The 16,895-nt window shown below is 43.0% G+C and overlaps 1 protein-coding gene across 1 annotated transcript in view; it reads right to left on the bottom strand.

Annotated features, from left to right (window-relative positions):
* The window catches only part of ASCC1 (activating signal cointegrator 1 complex subunit 1), a 76,131-nt gene that overhangs the window by 39,616 nt on the left and 19,620 nt on the right, over nt 1-16,895 (bottom strand). Inside the window, exons 6-7 of the mRNA XM_049789189.1 lie at nt 8,561-8,697; nt 1,935-2,054 (exon numbers count right to left, since the gene is read on the bottom strand). Of these exons, the coding sequence (XP_049645146.1) occupies nt 1,935-2,054; nt 8,561-8,697 (257 nt within the window). The remainder of the gene's footprint in view (nt 1-1,934; nt 2,055-8,560; nt 8,698-16,895) is intronic.

The raw sequence follows: 16,895 nt of genomic DNA, 5'->3' as shown, positions 1-16,895 counted from the left end.
AACTAGCTTCTTTGTATCTAGCCTCTGAAATATTCTGACTTGAAAGAATTACTGACAGTCAAATTATGGTTATTCAGAATTGGCTATTTGAAAGACAAGTTCTTTTTCCTAAAGAACAGAAACTCCAGGGGCCGGAGCAATAGCACAGTGGTAATCAGTGCTCACCTGAGTATCACTGGGTAGAAATGGGGGCACCCACCATAAGTCACACACACACCATAGGGACCAGAAAACACCACATCCTTGAGCTCTTGCATTGAACTACCAGCCTGGTAGGCCGAGAATAAGGGGTGGTACTTCCTGTACTTCCTGAGCACCCTTTGGGAGGTTCTCCTCTCCATCCCCCTAAAAGAACAGAAAGCCCATGATCCACAGCTGAGGTCAAATTCTGACCTGACAGTTGTTTTGGGTGTCCTCATACATGATCTCTTGTTAAGAAATAATGTACCTGTAGCTTTTATTTCTAGTTATGCATGTTCTTTTTATTTGGGGGGTTTGGGGCCCTAGTGGTCAATGCTTGGGTGCTCCTGGCTCAGTACAAAGGTCACTTCCGGCAGTGCCCTGGGGAGATTAGGTACATGCATAGAAACCTGGGGTTGCTACAAGAAAATCAAGTGCCTCAGCCCTCTAAAGCTCTCCCTTCAGCCCCTGCACCATCCTAGGAATCTATGTATACAGGAAATAAAAGACTTAGTCGTATGTATAGAAAAATAACAACAACAACAATACTGTTTGTATACCATTCTTCACTCCTTTCTTCCTTAAAATTCACTTTCATTTGAACCGAGATAGGAGTTAATTGAAATTATCAATTCAAACTGAGATAAGAGAGATCTTACAAGAGACAGTCTAGGAAAGCAAAACATTCTGACAACTGCCAAGACAGCTTTTCTCTGAATTTCTGGTTTGGCACAAGCTCTGTTATATCCCACCCTAAATTTAAAAAATCCCCATAGAAAATGGGATCCACACTTTACCAAAGGCCTTTAAGTGTAATTCTAAAAAGTGTAATTAATGCTGAAAATGGCTCTGAAAAACACCCCAGAAACAGTCTCAGCTGCAGGCTGAGAATTCCGGGTGAGATCTAGTATTCCGGGTGGGATCATAGTATGATCTGAGTGGGATCTAGGTGGGATCTAAGTGGGATCTGGGTCAGAGATCTCCGTGAGATCTAGGTGGGGCAGTTAAAACCACCAAAGAAAAGTAAATGTTTCTGATGTTTGGGGTTTTGTGTCTCTTTGTTTTTTGGGGGTCACACCTGCAGACCTCAGGAGTTACTCATGGTTCTGCACTCAGAAGTCACTTCTGGTAGGCTCGGGGACCATATGGGCTGCCGGGATTAGATCTGGGGTCTGTCCTGTGTTGATCACATGCAAGGCAAATGCCTTACTGCTGTGCTATCACTCTGGCCCCTGATGTCTGTTTTTGATCATGTTATTTGCCAAGAATCGCTTTAAGCATTTATGAAGAATCACTTAATCTAACACTCCTGTGATGTTCATCGGAGAGTGTGAACCAAACTCATTCTGCTTTGGTTCTGATATTTGCCAGGACCACAATGCATCTCTCTGAAATCATCATCCTGTTACATCATATTCATCCTGCATTTTGGTGAAGATGAAAGCACTGACTTTCCTAACAACTAGACTGTCACCCTCAGTGTCTATTATTCACATGAGTCCACAAGACTGATACTTTCCTAGGCTGGCATAGCATCTTTCAGATGGAAAAGGAACTATGTAATGACTGATTATCAGGAACCAAAATAAGAGAGAGGCTATCGGTTTTCCATTATTTTTGAAAAAGGAAAAAAAAAATAGGCATACATGTTACAATCATGACATTCCCAAAGAGAAGCAACCAAAGCTAACTTTAATTCTAGGGAAGCTTAAGGCCACTTTTTGACTGAAAGAAAAGCATGTTCTGGAACATACCTGTTAGAACCATCTTTCATGTGCACTTTGGCATAAAGGACATCCACCATACCAGGGTCATCATTCATGTACTCGATCCCCGACATCTCCACTTCCAAGGGTTTTCCCCCTGAAATGTCACTATAAAGAAGAGAATATAAGATTTTTATCACCAAAGTTGTGAAAGTTATTCTATTTTGAAACATGGCTAACATACATGGTTAAATAATATAAAATGTCAGTTGCTAAGGGTTTTTTGTTTGGGGGCCATACTCAGTGAAGTTCAAGGGTTACTCCTAGCTCTGGATTCAGGAATTTCTCCTGGTGGTGCTCAGAGTACCATACAGGATACCAAGGATTGAACCTGAAGAGGCCGTGTGCAAGACAAGTGCCCTGCCCACTGTATTATTTATCACTCTGGCTCCTGAGGTCCTGTATTTTTACAAGCAATATTATCTAATTGTCCTGATTCTCAATTTGCTACATGTTCAATGCACACAACAAAAAGCACAAATACTTCCAAAGTTGGGCTGTATTATCCCAGCTCTAAAAGAAAGTCAAGTGACAATGACAGTTCTGATTGACTGAGATGGTGTCGAGGGCCTTGACATCTGCCAAAGCACAAAGATACTAATCTCCTGTTTTACTCCCTCATTTCTATGAGTTACAAACAGTATTTCACTCAATTCCAATGGTGGAGGCATAAACTGTATCACATTTCAAAGAGCAATTTGACAGGGTCTAGAGAGCACAGGGGATAAGGGTAAGGTACTAGCATTGCAGGTGATTAAACCCAGTTCAATTCCTAGCACCATGTATGGAATCCCCCATCAAAAAAAAAAAAAGAACAGAAACTCTTTGAGGAGGCAAGACAATGCAGGGGTTACAGTTCTTGTATTACATGTAGCTGACATGACACAGAGCCCTTGAGCAAAGAGCCAGGAGTAAGCCCTGAGCACTGACTTTGACCCAAACTCCCTTGTCTCCACACCAAAAAAATAATAGAAACCCTTTCTTCAAGCAGTTCAATTTCTTGGTCAAACCTAAGAACTTAAGGGGCTGGAGCAATAGTACAGTGGGTAGGGCATTTACCTTGCATACGGCTGACCTAGGTTTTATCCTCAGCATCCCATATAGTCCCCTGAGCACCACCAAGAGTAATTTCTGAGCAAAGAGCCAGGTGTAACCTCTGAGCACCATCAGGTGTGGTCCAAAAACCAAAAACCAAAACTACTAAAACTTAAAAAAAACAACCCTAAGAACTTAATTATGAATTCAATTACATAATCAACCTTGGCTCATAAAGGAAGGCTTTTCCTGACAGAATTCCAACTGATAAATGCCGAATAATGGAATTATAATATCACCATTTTGCAACCATGGTAAAATAAATAAATAATCACACCTACATCTGTTAAAACTATCACTAGTTTAGGGGCTGGAGTGAGAAGGGTACTTGTCTGGCACATAGTAGTCAATCTGGGTTGGATCCCTGGCATCCTATATGATCCCTCAAGCCTGCCAGGAGTCCTGAACACAAGATGAGGTGGGAGGGAAGGGAGAAAAGGAAGGAAAGAAGGAAGGAAGATTGAAAGGGAGGAAGGAAGGAAGGAAGGAAGGAAGGAAGGAAGGAAGGAAGGAAGGAAGGAAGGAAGGAAGGAAGGAAGGAAGGAGGGAAGGAAGGAGGGAGGGAGGGAGGGAGGGAGGGAGGGAGGGAGGAAGGAAGGGAGGGGGAGGAAGGAAGGAAGGAAGGAAGGAAGGAAGGAAGGAAGGAAGGAAGGAAGGAAGGAAGGAAGGAAGGAAGGAAGGAAGGAAGGAAGGGAGGGAGGGAGGGAAAAGAATTAGTACTATCAGGAGTGATTCTGAGTTGCAGAGCCAGAAGTAAGCCTTCAGTGCTACTGGGTATGCCTTCCACCCCAGGAAAAAAGTTCTGCTATTGAACTAAGGCAAAAGATAATTCTTTTTTAGTAACTAGAAATTAGAGCAATAAAGAGTCCCTTAAAACTTCAAGGCCACATTATTGTAAAAGATCAGAATTTTTCTCAGAAAAAAATACTCAAACTACTTAATATATATGTATTAATAAAAACTTTTGGTTTGGGACCACACTCAGTGGTATGCAGAACTCTATATTTTCCCTACATTATACATTATACGTTATTCCCTATATGTATACTTGACCTCTAAAGGTCCATACCAGACAACATTTTTATATCTTCTGCAAAATTCTCTTCAAAGACACTTGCTCACAATCACTCTGGTTTGGAAGATTTTGTTTTTCGTTTTTTTGGTTGGTTGGTTGATTAGTGGTTGGCTGGTTGTTTGGTTGGTTGGTTAGTTGGCTGGTTGGTTGGAAGCAATATCAAGTGGTGCTTAGGACTTACTTCTGACTCTGTTCAGGGATCACTCCTGGCAGAGCTCAGGAGACCATATGTGATGCCAGGGATAGAACCTCGTTCAGTTGTATACAAGTCAGCGCCCTCCCTATTGTACTGTCACTCCTGCCCCTCATTCTGGTCTATTTAAGTTGACTTACATATGGTAATCTGATTTGACAGCCAATAAAACATTCTCTCCTTTTTTTTTTTTTTTTTTTTGCTTTTTGGGTCACACCCGGCAGCGTTCAGGGGTTACTCCTAGCTTCATGCTCAGAAATCACTCCTGGCAGGCTCGGGGGACCATATGGGACGCCGGGATTCGAACCGATGACCTTCTGCATGAAAGGCAAACGTCTTACCTCCATGCTATCTCTCCGGCCCCAACATTCTCTCCTTTAAAAACATAAAAAGTATTTCTTTGTATGAGAGAATTATAATAATCTTGTGTGCTTCTTCTTAGAGTTTAGTTCTAGTATAGAGATACCAAAAATGAAGTACTAAATTTTCATGCTTAAGATAGAGTGATCGTTACCTTGGCTATCAAGTAGAATTTTCTCCCTATTCCATCCATCATTTAAGTTTATCTCTCCAACTTTAACATTCTTTTGCATTTATTTCCTCATGATAAATTACCCTCAAACCTCTGTAATTGGATGAGATGCCGAACAAAAAAGAAAAATGAAATGAGAGTAGAAACAGAAACTCTTTCAACCTAACCCTCTGGTTTATCAAGGAGGAGATTAAATTAAAAGCCAGATGGTTTTCCTGATAAATGTCCTTTGTCGTGGTGAGCAAGTTATACCACCGGGGACACCAGTGAGCTGATGGTTCAATTAGTGACATCTGAGGCAACTGTAACTAGATTTGTGCATGGGTATTTTTTCCCTCCTCTTTACTACCCATTCTTGTCCCTTTTTTATCGTGTGAAAAGGTTTTACCTCAGGCCTTTGGGAATACTTAAGCCGAAGAGTGATAGTAGAGCTAAAGAAGCCCTGTGTATTTGTCACACTAGACACTCAGCTGATTCAGTTTGCATTTCACATCTCACAAAGAAAAGTCACCAGGGACATATTGAGAGTGCCAGCATTTATTGAACACTGTAAATAATTCACTGGGAATCTATATAACTGCAGGAGCCATTAGCTCAAGAATTAGAATCAAAGTTCTGATTCAAGTGAGGTAATATCCCTTAAGCTCTACAACCACACCAATCTATAAAAGAAACAATCCAGGGGCCGGAGAGATAGCATGGAGGTAAGGTGTTTGCCTTGCATTCAGAAGGACGGTGATTGGAATCCCAGATGGTCCCCCGAGCCTGCCAGGACCTATTTCTGAGCATAGAGCCAGGAGTAACCCCTGAGTGACCCAAAAAACAAAAAAAAAAAAAAAAATAAAAAAGAAATAATCTGCTCTACTCATTTATTTATAACAGTTATAGAAGTATGCTATTTAAGTTCCAATAGAGCCACATTTTTGTTTCGTTTTGGTTTTGGCCACACCTGGCGGCGCTCAGGGTTACTCCTGGCTCTGTGCTCAGAAATCACTTTTGGCAGGCACAGGGGATCAACCATATGGGATGCCGATTCGAACCACACCATTGGTCCTGTGTCGGCTGCTTGCAACGCAAACGCCCTACCGCTGCACTATCTCTCCAACTCCACAATCCAAAATTCTTTAGGAACTATGAAAGCAGCTCGTCACTCTGTGCACACCCACCACAATAAGTGCAAGCAGTTTAGAAGCAGGGGAGGAACTAAGCTAAATCCTCACTCAGCATAGAACAAAGTTTCTCTAGTTGAAAATCTATGGCCTGATTTACAAAAGGTAGAAACAAACAAAATACTTCTCTACTTTTCTTGGTAGCCAAGAAAATGCAGCAGCTTTTGGTTTTGTTTTAAAAACAAAACTGATGGGCCCGGAGAGATAGCACAGCAGCGCTTGCCTTGCAAGCAGCTGATCCAGGACCAAAGGTGGTTGGTTCGAATCCCGGTGTCCCATATGGTCCCCCGTGCCTGCCAGGAGCTATTTCTGAGCAGACAGCCAGGAGTAACCCCTGAGCACCGCTGGGTGTGGCCCAAAAACCAAACCAAAACAAAACAAAACAAAACAAACTGAAAAATGTTCTCAGATCACATAAGGGGCCACTATGAGAATGACAGTAGGAAACGATCACTCTGGACAAGAACTAAGTGCGGAAAAGAGGGAAAAGGGATGTGCATAATATCCCTCCAGTAGCAATACTACAAATCACAGTGTCTAAAAGGGAAAAAAAAATGAAGAGAGAGAGACAGAGAGAGACAGAGAGAGAAGAAAATAGTTTACCTCAGGGACAGGCAGAGGGAAACTAGAGACACTGATGGTAGGAAATATGCACTGGTGAAAGATGTTGGACATTGTATGACTGAAAAGCAATTATGAACAATTTATAACTGTGTATCTCAGTGATTCAATTAAAGAATTCATGTATTGGGCCGGAGAGATAGCATGGAGGTAAGGCGTTTGCCTTTCATGCAGAAGGTCATCGGTTCAAATCCTGGCGTCCCATATGGTCCCCCGTGCCTGCCAGGAGCAATTTCTGAGCATGGAGCCAGGAGTAACCCCTGAGCACTGCCGGGTGTGACCCAAAAACCACAAAAAAAAAAAAAAAAAAAAAGAATTCATGTATTAAAAATAAAAAATAAGGGCTGGAACAATAGCACAGCTGATACGGTATTTGCCTTGCACACAGCTGACCCAGATTCTACTCCCCCCAAAAAAATGAATGAAAGGGGAGAAATGGCCCACAAATATGACATCATTGTTACAGTTTCATATGCACCAGAATTAAGGGAAAAAATTAAATTCTCTCACTGTGTTTTACCCAATGAACCAGATATTTCTACAAGGCCAAATTCATTTGTTTATTATAATTGAATTGTTTGGGGTTTTTTAGTTTAGTTTAGTTTTGTTTTTGAGTCACACCCAGCAGCGCTCAGGGTTACTCCTGACTCCATGCTCAAAAATTACTCCTGGCAGGCACAGGGGACCATATGGTATGCTCAGGATTGAATCTGGGTCTGTCCCGGGTCGGCAGCATGCAAGGCAAACGCACTACCGCTGAACTATCGCTCTGGCCCTGGAAATCCTTATTTGTCAATCTATGTATGTAATACTAGGAATCAAACCCAGGGCCTCATACATGCACAGCACACTTCATAACACTGAGCCACATCCTTCAATTGTGATCTTAGTGTTGCTGATTTATTCTTTTATATATATATATATATATATATATATATATATATATATATATATATATATATATAAAATGCTGGGATTGGCACTCAGGCCCTCACACACAAAAGCCAAATATTAAATCACTGAATCATATCTCTAGTGCTCAGTCAGGAATCAGAGCAGAGTCCTTAAAAGCACAGATCTTGGTTGGGAGATAGATGGTAAAAATCAATCCTGAGTTTGATACCCAGCACTTTGTTGTAGCCCTACCTGCAACACAGCACCCCAAACCTCAACTCTGCTGGCTCCTAGGTGCCACTATGCCTGGGCACAGAACCATGAGGTCTGCATTAGCCAAGCTTAATGGGCAGCACCCTTTTAACTTCTGGTCCTCTGAGGGAACAGATATCTACACAGATATCTGTAAAAGCAGGGACAGCCCCTGCTCTGTCTGGGGGAGACAAGAGGAGGAAGGATCCCAGTTCAAATGTGGGAGGAAAAGGATTGCCCCAAAGATCCTCCAGAGATAAATGCCACCCAGCAGAGCAGCCCAGTTTTAACCAGGCTAATCTCTCATCCGGCTTCTGCCCCCAAGGAACTAACTAGAAGGCAAGAGGTTCATGTTGTTTCAAGTCACTAAGCTTAGATGCACATGACCATAGCATAAAAAACTGGTGTAATGCTAGGCTACATCTATCAGTAGGTAATCATGATAACTCTCCTTTGGAGAAAAGAATGGGACAGTCATGCCCAACTATGTTCCTAACAAAGGAAAAGGAAAGGGGCACGGGAACAATTTTTAAGATTTACTCAAGGGAGGGCCCGGAGAGATAGCACAGCGGCGTTTGCCTTGCAAGCAGCCGATCCAGGACCATCCCGGTGTCCCATATGGTCCCCCGTGCCTGCCAGGAGCTACTTCTGAGCAGACAGCCAGGAGTAACCCCTGAGCACCGCTGGGTGTGGCCCAAAAACAAAAACAAAAAACAAAAAATCCAGTCTGTAAAACCCATCCAGAATGGGCGACTTTGTCCTGCCCCAACCACAAGCACTCACTCAATGAAGTCCACTTTACACTGCTGCAGCATCTCACACGTCTGCTGCACCTCCTGCTCATTCAGTAGCACCAACATCCCAATCGTGAGGTGAAGTTTTTTGGGGTTCTGGAAAATTGAGCTGTCGACCCCATTATCCTGTGATCAAAAAGAGAAAAAGAAGACAAGTCAATCCACTTAAGAGGAAAGAGTAGGAGTGAGAGGAAGAGAGAGCACATGGGGAAGGCACTTGGATCCCCAGTGCTGCATCTGGTTCCCTGAAACCACCAGGGGTGATCCCAGAGTTCAAAGAGCCAGGAGGAAGCCCTGAGCACCAATGAGTATGGTTCCCAAACAAAACGAAACAGAAATATATAGCAGGAAGTGAGCTGGAGACAGTACAGGATTAAGGCCCTTGATTCCATGTGGCAGACAGCAGTATGAATCCCAGCACTGCGAATGGTCCCAACTAGAACCAGGAACAGCCTGAGTTCTGTTAGGGTTCAAGTTGATACCTGGTGCTGAAAGTCAGAGACCACCTCCGATAATCCAAAGTGCAAAAGGGAGTTTATTTGGTTAACCAAGGTCCAAGCCTCATCCCACCAGGGGAATCTTGGCAAGGACCCCGAGTCAAATCTTCAAGCAGTTTATATAGAAATTACAAGCATTAGAAGCCGGAGAGAGAGCACAGCGGTAGGGTATTTGCCTTGCATGCAGCCAATTCAGGATGGACGGTGGTTCGAATCCCAGCAACCCATATGGTCCCTTGTGCCTGCCAGGAGCAGGCACAGAAAACAGAGCCAGGAGTAACCCCAGAGTGCTGCTGGCTATGACCCCCCCCCCAAAAAAAAATGAAGTTACAAGTATTAACAGAACATTAACAGTATAATCATTTCATTGTACAGATGTCTTAATTAATCACTGATTTTTTCTGGCTCAAACTTGGTTGTTTATGGATACTCTGATTCAAACCTTGGTTGTCAAGAGATATTCTGATTCAAAACCTAGTTGTCAGGGGGATATTCTGATTCAAACCCTGGTTGTCAAGGGATACTCTGATTCAGACCCTGGCTGTCAAGGGTTACTCTGATTCAAACTTTGTTTGTCAAGGGATCCTTTTTTCTTTTTTTTTTTTTTTCTTTTCTATTAAGGGATCCTTTTTTCAAGCCCTCCTGGAGGACACCAACTTTGATTTTATATATATATATATATATATATAGTTTTTGGTTTTGGGGTCACACAGGCAGCACTCAGGAGTTACTCCTGGCTCTATGCTCAGAAATCGCTCTTGACAGGCTCAGGGGACCATATGGGATGTCAGGATTCGAACCACCGACCCTCTGCATGAAAGGCAAACACCTTACCTCCAGGCTATATCTCTGACCCCTGATTATATTTCTGAGTTAACTTTTTCTCTGCCTTCAACTAGGAGTGGAAAAGTACACTTTATTAGGATTTAGGCTTGTCTTAGTCTAGAGTTCCTTAACATGGTCTTAGAGGGACAATCTTGGTTCTTACAGTTCCATTGGGTGTTGTTCCCCCATTTCTACCAAAGAAATGATAGGGTCAGATGGGACCAGAGAGATAGTATAGCAGGGAGGATACTTGCCTTTCACACAACTGATTTGGGTTCAATGCATGATATGCCTATAAAGCATAAATGATCCCTGAGCACAAAGCCAGAAGTAAGCCTTGAGCATCACCAAGGAGTAAATCCCGAGCACCACCAGATGTGACCCTCCCCCCAAAAACAAACCAAACAAACAAAGATAAGTGGGCAGGGATCAAAGCAGAGCATACCCCTAGATGTCTGAAACCCTGAATTTAACTCCTGGTATCAGACTGGCTCCATTTTGCATCCCTTTTAAATGTTGATCCTCTACTGCCATCTCCTTCAGTATCCCAGAAAAACCAGCTCTAAATAGATTAAACCTGTCTTCAGTTCTACTAAAGATTATTAAATTTTTATGGGACCTGGGGAATTTTAATTCTACTGGAGATGATAAAATTTTGATGGGCCCTTGGGGCCGAAGAGATAGCATGGAGGTAGGGTATTTGCCTTGCATGCAGAAGGACGGTGGTTCGAATCCTGGCATTCCATATGGTTCTCTCGAGCCTGCCAGGAGCGATTTCTGAGCGTAGAGCCAGGAGTAACCCCTGAGCGCTGCCAGATGTGACCCAAAAAACAAACAAATTTTTTTTTGATGGGGCCAAAGTGATAGTACAGCAGATGGGGCATTTGCCTTGGAAACGGCAGATCTGGGATCAACTCTAGGCACCCCATGCGATCCCCCAAGTACTACCAGGAGTGATTCCTGCATGCTGAGTGAACCAGAAGTAAGCCCTGAGCAGAACTGGATGTGGCCCAAACACTAAAAATAAACAAACAAATACATTATGGAACCTTATTAGATGATCTTTTAGAAAATAGAACAAAACTTTTTCCCTGCTGAGCAACAATGTCTACTAAGAAACATTTGTCCCTGAGTGAAATGTCTAAGTTCAATATGGAATAAAACCATCTTCCAGACAATGATATAAATCTCCGGAACACCATTCATCTCTGCTTGGTCTATACTTCTCCCAACAAACTCGTCACCAGCATGAGCAAAGGTCTACAGCAAATGCGTCTCTAATCACTCTGGGCCCTGCTCCAAGCTCGCCATTACTGATGCTGGAGCTATTTTCTTGCTTTGTGTTGGCCACCCAGGCTGGCGCCTGAAAACTCAAATGTCAATAACCTTCCATACAGTGAGGAGAAGCAAAGGGTGAAGTTGCAGCAATTCCCTGGGGTGATTTTTGCCTAGAATTCAGAGATTCTCAGTTCCTGTTCTGCTTTCCTTGCAGAAAGAAAATTATTTAGAGCCTCCCCTAAAGATCCACCTGAAATGAACAAAAAGTCCCTCTGTGAAAATACTGATCTACAAAGATGACTCTGTCTAGATCCTCCACACCCCATACGGTCCACCAAACACTACCAGGATGTATCTCTAAGTGTGGAGCCAGTGTGCACCTCCAGGTGCACCTAAACCTAACATATGAGTGTCAACTCCATGATCTCCCTTTAGCAGTCACATCCTGGGTTTCTCTTTTAACCAACACCAGGGACCCAGTGAAGCAGAGCCGCCTGCAAAGCTCTCAGCAGGAACAATTAAGGAGTAAACTCATCTACAAACTATGAGTGCAGGGGAAAGGCCAGCAAGTGAAGTAGGAATCAGTCCACACTTGTTCTGCTTCCTAGCGGGGCAACTGACTTTTCCACTCAGGAGACAGCTAATTCAGGAATATTTACCATAGCTGCCAGTGTGCAGAAGGAAGCTCTTCAGAGTTAGACCCCTTCCGTCCAATCAGGACCCCTTCCACTGTATCAGGACACCCACCATTGAATCAGGACACTGTCCACCATATCACAATTTCTTACACTTCTTCACTCACAACACAACCTCTCTCCCTTTCTTTTCTGTATTTGAAGTCACATCCAGCAGTGCTCTGGCCTTAATTTTGGCTCTGTACTCATGAGTCATTCTTAGAGGGATTGGGAGTGTATATGGGATACTGAGGATTGAACTGGATCAGCCACATGCAAAGCAAATACCCAACCTGCTGTACTAGAACTCTGGCCCCTATTTCTTTTTTTTTTTTTTTTTTTTTTTTTTTGGTTTTTGGGCCACACCCTGTGACGCTCAGGGGTTACTCCTGGCTATGCGCTCAGAAGTTGCTCCTGGCTTCTTGGGGGACCATATGGGACGCCGGGGGATCGAACCTCGGTCCGTCCTAGGCTAGCGCAGGCAAGGCAGGCACCTTACCTCCAGCGCCACCGCCCTGGCCCCTATTTCTAACACTCTACTTCACAGTACATGCCAGAAAACAGCAACAACAATAATCCTCAAATTATACTCACAAATACATCTGCTAGGAAAGCCAAGTTTTTAAAAAGGAGATTTGAATTTAGTAGCTATAAAAGGCGAGAGAGTACAGCATCCAAGGTTCTATCTATACCAATTCTCAACACAAACCAGCTGTAATGAATGAAGCCATTTCTCTTCTGGAGACCTTAGACTGCCTTTGTAAGATCAAAGAGAAATCAGCCCTCTATGTGCAGCCATGAGACCTACAGTACATAAGTGTTATCTGTGGCAGATCCACCAATCCACTCCCTGATATTCTATGTAAAGAAAAAAAAAAGGAACTAAGCACAGAAGCTATCTCTGTGCCTTATATATAATTCCTTCCTTTTTAATATTCAAGCTCCATAAAAACCACTCCTGGGCAAGTGATACAAAACTCATTCACATAACAGTCATTCAAGTGAGGCAGAGTGGTGAAAAGAACATTGGGTTCTGCAGCAAGACAAGCTTAAATTCAAATCCTAATTTTGCCACCTATTAGAAGAGGCCTGAGATGAATCACTGAAATGCTCTGAAGCCCAGTTTTATCATCTACAAAACGGATATATTTTTTTCCTCAGGGTTGTTCTGAGGATTAAATGAAATATCCATGAAGCCTCTGGCACACAGCAGCACTGAACAAAGACCATCCTCCCTCTTTTCTCTCTTTTCACATGACTACGCAACGATTAAAAAAAGAAAAACGGATATATATCATTTCTGTGCTCCATTTTAAAGTACCATTAAGAACTAAATCAGGTTCTGCTGAGTCATTTCTTTTCTTTAAGAATGCTGGGGGGAGGGGGGGCCGGAGAGAGGCGTTTGCCTTGCAAGCAGCCGATCCAGGACCAAAGGTGGTTGGTTTGAATCCCGGTGTCCCACATGGTCCCCCGTGCCTGCCAGGAGCTATTTCTGAGCAGACAGCCAGGAGTAACCCCTGAGCACTGCCGGGTGTGGCCCAAAAACCAAAAAAAAAAAAAAAAAAAAGAATGCTGGGGGGAAAAGCTGACTTGATTTGAGATTATAAACACCTTAAATTGTATAAGGTCAGAAAACAGGGTTTTCTGTTTTGATTATTTTGGCTGTAGATTCCAGATATAACTAAGAAAAGAAAAGAGGTTTATAAAAGCCAAGGATAAACTAAAAAAAAAAAAAAATCAAAACAGAAGACAAGGGTGAGTCAGAGAGGCAGTCAAGGGTTAAGGCGCTGATTCCAGAAAATGTCCAGTCAGCACTGGACTCCCAGAACATCACCAGGAGTGACCACTGAAGCAGTTAGGAGTAGCCCAGAGCACTGCTGGATGTGGTCCCAATTCCCATACCCTAAAAAAAAATAAAGCCTGAGATGAATACATTACAACAAAAACAAAAACAAAAAGAACAAATAATCAGTCATCAGCCTTTGCAACACCACCCAAGCATATCTCTCCATTAAAAAGTAGTTACTAAAAAAAAAAAAAAAAAAAAAAAAGTAGTTACTAAATAGGGGCTGGAGTGATAGCACAGTGGTAGGGCATTTGCCTTGCATGAAGGCAACCCAGGGCTGACCCGGGTACGATCCTGGCATCCCATCTGGTCTCCCTAGCCTGCCAGGAAATTCTAAACACAGAACCATATGTGGCCCAATCCCCCCACAATAAAAGTAGTTAAATTAAAAAAAAAAAAAACGGGCCGGGCGGTGGCGCTGGAGGTAAGGTGCCTGCCTTGCCTGGACCGCGGTTCGATCCCCCGGCGTCCCATATGGTCCCCCAAGAAGCCAGGAGCAACTTCTGAGGGCATAGCCAGAAGTAACCCCTGAGCGTCACAGGGTGTGGCCCAAAAAAAAACAAAAAACAAAAAAAAAACAACACTTTGCATCTGTTAGAAATGAAAGTAAATTCCTGTCTCAAAATTTTATATATTTTGAGAGATGCCACAACTGAGCTAAAGCAAGTAGGCCCAGTCTCCAGACTAACAAACATCACTGGAGTCTTTTCAGAATGAAGCAGGCCCAGTTTCTGCTCTATGCCACATACACCTGATCTCCTCTGGCATACAAACAGCCCAGATCCATGATTAATCTCAGGGAGATGCCAACTGCTGCCTCAGCCCAGTTCCACAGCTCCTGTAGAACATGGCAACACATGCATCATCATGACACCTCCAAACTTCACAGCACTGACAACACAGTAGTAGCACAGCAAATTAGATGGAAGGTTGTCTAGGAGCCCAATAAGCTCAACCAGCAAAAATGGTAACCCACTAGGCTCTACTAGCATATAACAGCTCAGTAAATCCTTAGACAATGACTTCAATAACACCATCATGAGATATATGTTATCACAAGCAATATTAAAAAGAAAATTATTTTGTGGGCCGGGCGGTGGCGCTAAAGGTAAGGTGCCTGCCTTGCCTGCACTAGCCTTGGACGGACCGTGGTTCGATCCCCCGGCGTCCCATATGGTCCCCCAAGCCAGGAGCAACTTCTGAGCACATAGCCAGGAGTAACCCCTGAGCGTTACCGGGTGTGGCCCAAAAACCAAAAACCAAAAAAAAAAAAAAAAAAAAAAAAAGAAAATTATTTTGTGGGACTGGAGAGATGGCATGGAGGTAAAGCGTTTGCCTTGCATGCAGAAGAATGGTGGTTTGAATCCCAACATTCCATATGGTCCCCCAAACCTGCCAGGAGCAATTTCTGAGCTTAGAGCCAGGAGAAACCCCTGAGCGCTGCTGGGTATGACCCAAAAACCAATATATATATATATATATATATATATATATATATATATATATATATATATATATATATATATTATTTTCTGCCTGCTAAAGGGGGAAGGTTTGGGGAGTGGGTGGGAAAATGAGGAAACTGGGAGTGTCACACCTGTGGTGGGATTGGTATCAAAATATTAAATACCTGAAACAACTGTATTTGAACAACTTTGTAAATCACGGTTAAATAGTTTCAAACATTCAATAAAAAGGTATCTACTTTGTCCTAATTAAACAAATTATATCAAATCCCCAGGCACTATGTACTGGGAGTAAGGCAATAAAAATATTCAATGCTTTTATATTCCTGTACATATATATGCATATATATATGTATATATATATATATATATATATGGTTATTTTTTTAAGGCAGTAGAGAGTACTTGCCTTGCATGTGGCTAATCCAGGTTTGATCCCTGGCACACTATATAGTCACACAAACCATGCCAGGAGTGATTCTGGACCTCAGACCCTGGAGTAAGCCCTGCTCAGGATGCAAGACACAAGTCCAACCTGCTTAACTATCTCTCCCATCACTCATTTTACATTGTTTTATTTATGTTTTGGGGGGCCACACCTGGCTTCAGGGATCATTCCTGGCAGTGATCAGGGGAACACAGGTGGTTCCAGAGACCGAATCCAGATCAGCTTGGTGCTAAGAAAGCACACTAGCTACTGGACTAGTTTCTGTCCTGCAACCTTAACTCTTAGTTACATTCCTCACTTTCTCAGCTACCACATAAACTCTCCATCCTCCACTAAACACAGCAGCGTAGAACAACTCTCTATCCAAAAGTGCCATTCTTCTTTCTCTTTCTCTATACCCTGTACAAAGTCAAGTTCTTCCTTCAAGACCTCCGTCACTAGTCTCTGAGGCAGGGGTACTCAAACTTTTTAAACAGGGGGCCAGTTCACTGTCCCTCAGACCATTGGAGGGTCTGACTATAGTAAAAACAAAACTTATGAACGAATTCTTATGCACACTGCATATATCTTACTTTGCAATGAAGAAACAAAACAGATACAAACACAATATGTGGCCCGCGGGCCATAGTTTGAGGACCACTGCCTGAGGAATCTCCTCTGGGTAGTATGACTCTCCTTTTCAGAAGAGTTTTATCCCACAGCCCTGCAACTATTTTTTCCTATCAGACAGCTCAGGACTAAGAAATAATTATCCATTACCATGCCCATCTACTGGTACATTATGAATTTTGTAAGCATCTCCTTGGCTTACTTTCCTACTGACTGTCAGCACTCATTATCCCCATTCTAGCAGCCAAAACAACCCCATCTGTATTTTCTTTTTTTTTTGGTTTTTGGGCCACACCCGGTAATGCTCAGGGGTTACTCCTGGCTATGTGCTCAGAAGTTGCTCCTGGCTTGGGGGACCATATGGGACACCGGGGGATCGAACCGCGGTCCATCCAAGGCTAGCGCAGGCAAGGCAGGCACCTTACCTTTAGCGCCACCGCCCGGCCCATCCATCTGTATTTTCAATTGACTCAAAGGTAATTTCAAGTTCAGTTGCCCTCCCCTTATATAAAAAAACTAAATTACACTCTGAAACTTCCTCATATAAATTTGCTTTTTTGGTCAATAATCAATAATCATAATCATAAAAATAATAATCCTAGGAGCTGGAGAGATGGTGCAAACAGTAAAGCATCTACCTTGTCTGCACTAGCCTAGGACAGAGAGCGGTTTGATCCCCCG

This window comes from Suncus etruscus, chromosome 15 (genome assembly GCF_024139225.1).
Source record: "Suncus etruscus isolate mSunEtr1 chromosome 15, mSunEtr1.pri.cur, whole genome shotgun sequence".
Lineage (NCBI taxonomy): Eukaryota > Metazoa > Chordata > Mammalia > Eulipotyphla > Soricidae > Suncus > Suncus etruscus.
Note: the sequence above shows the minus strand (reverse complement) of the source record. Positions and strands in the feature narration are given on the sequence as shown.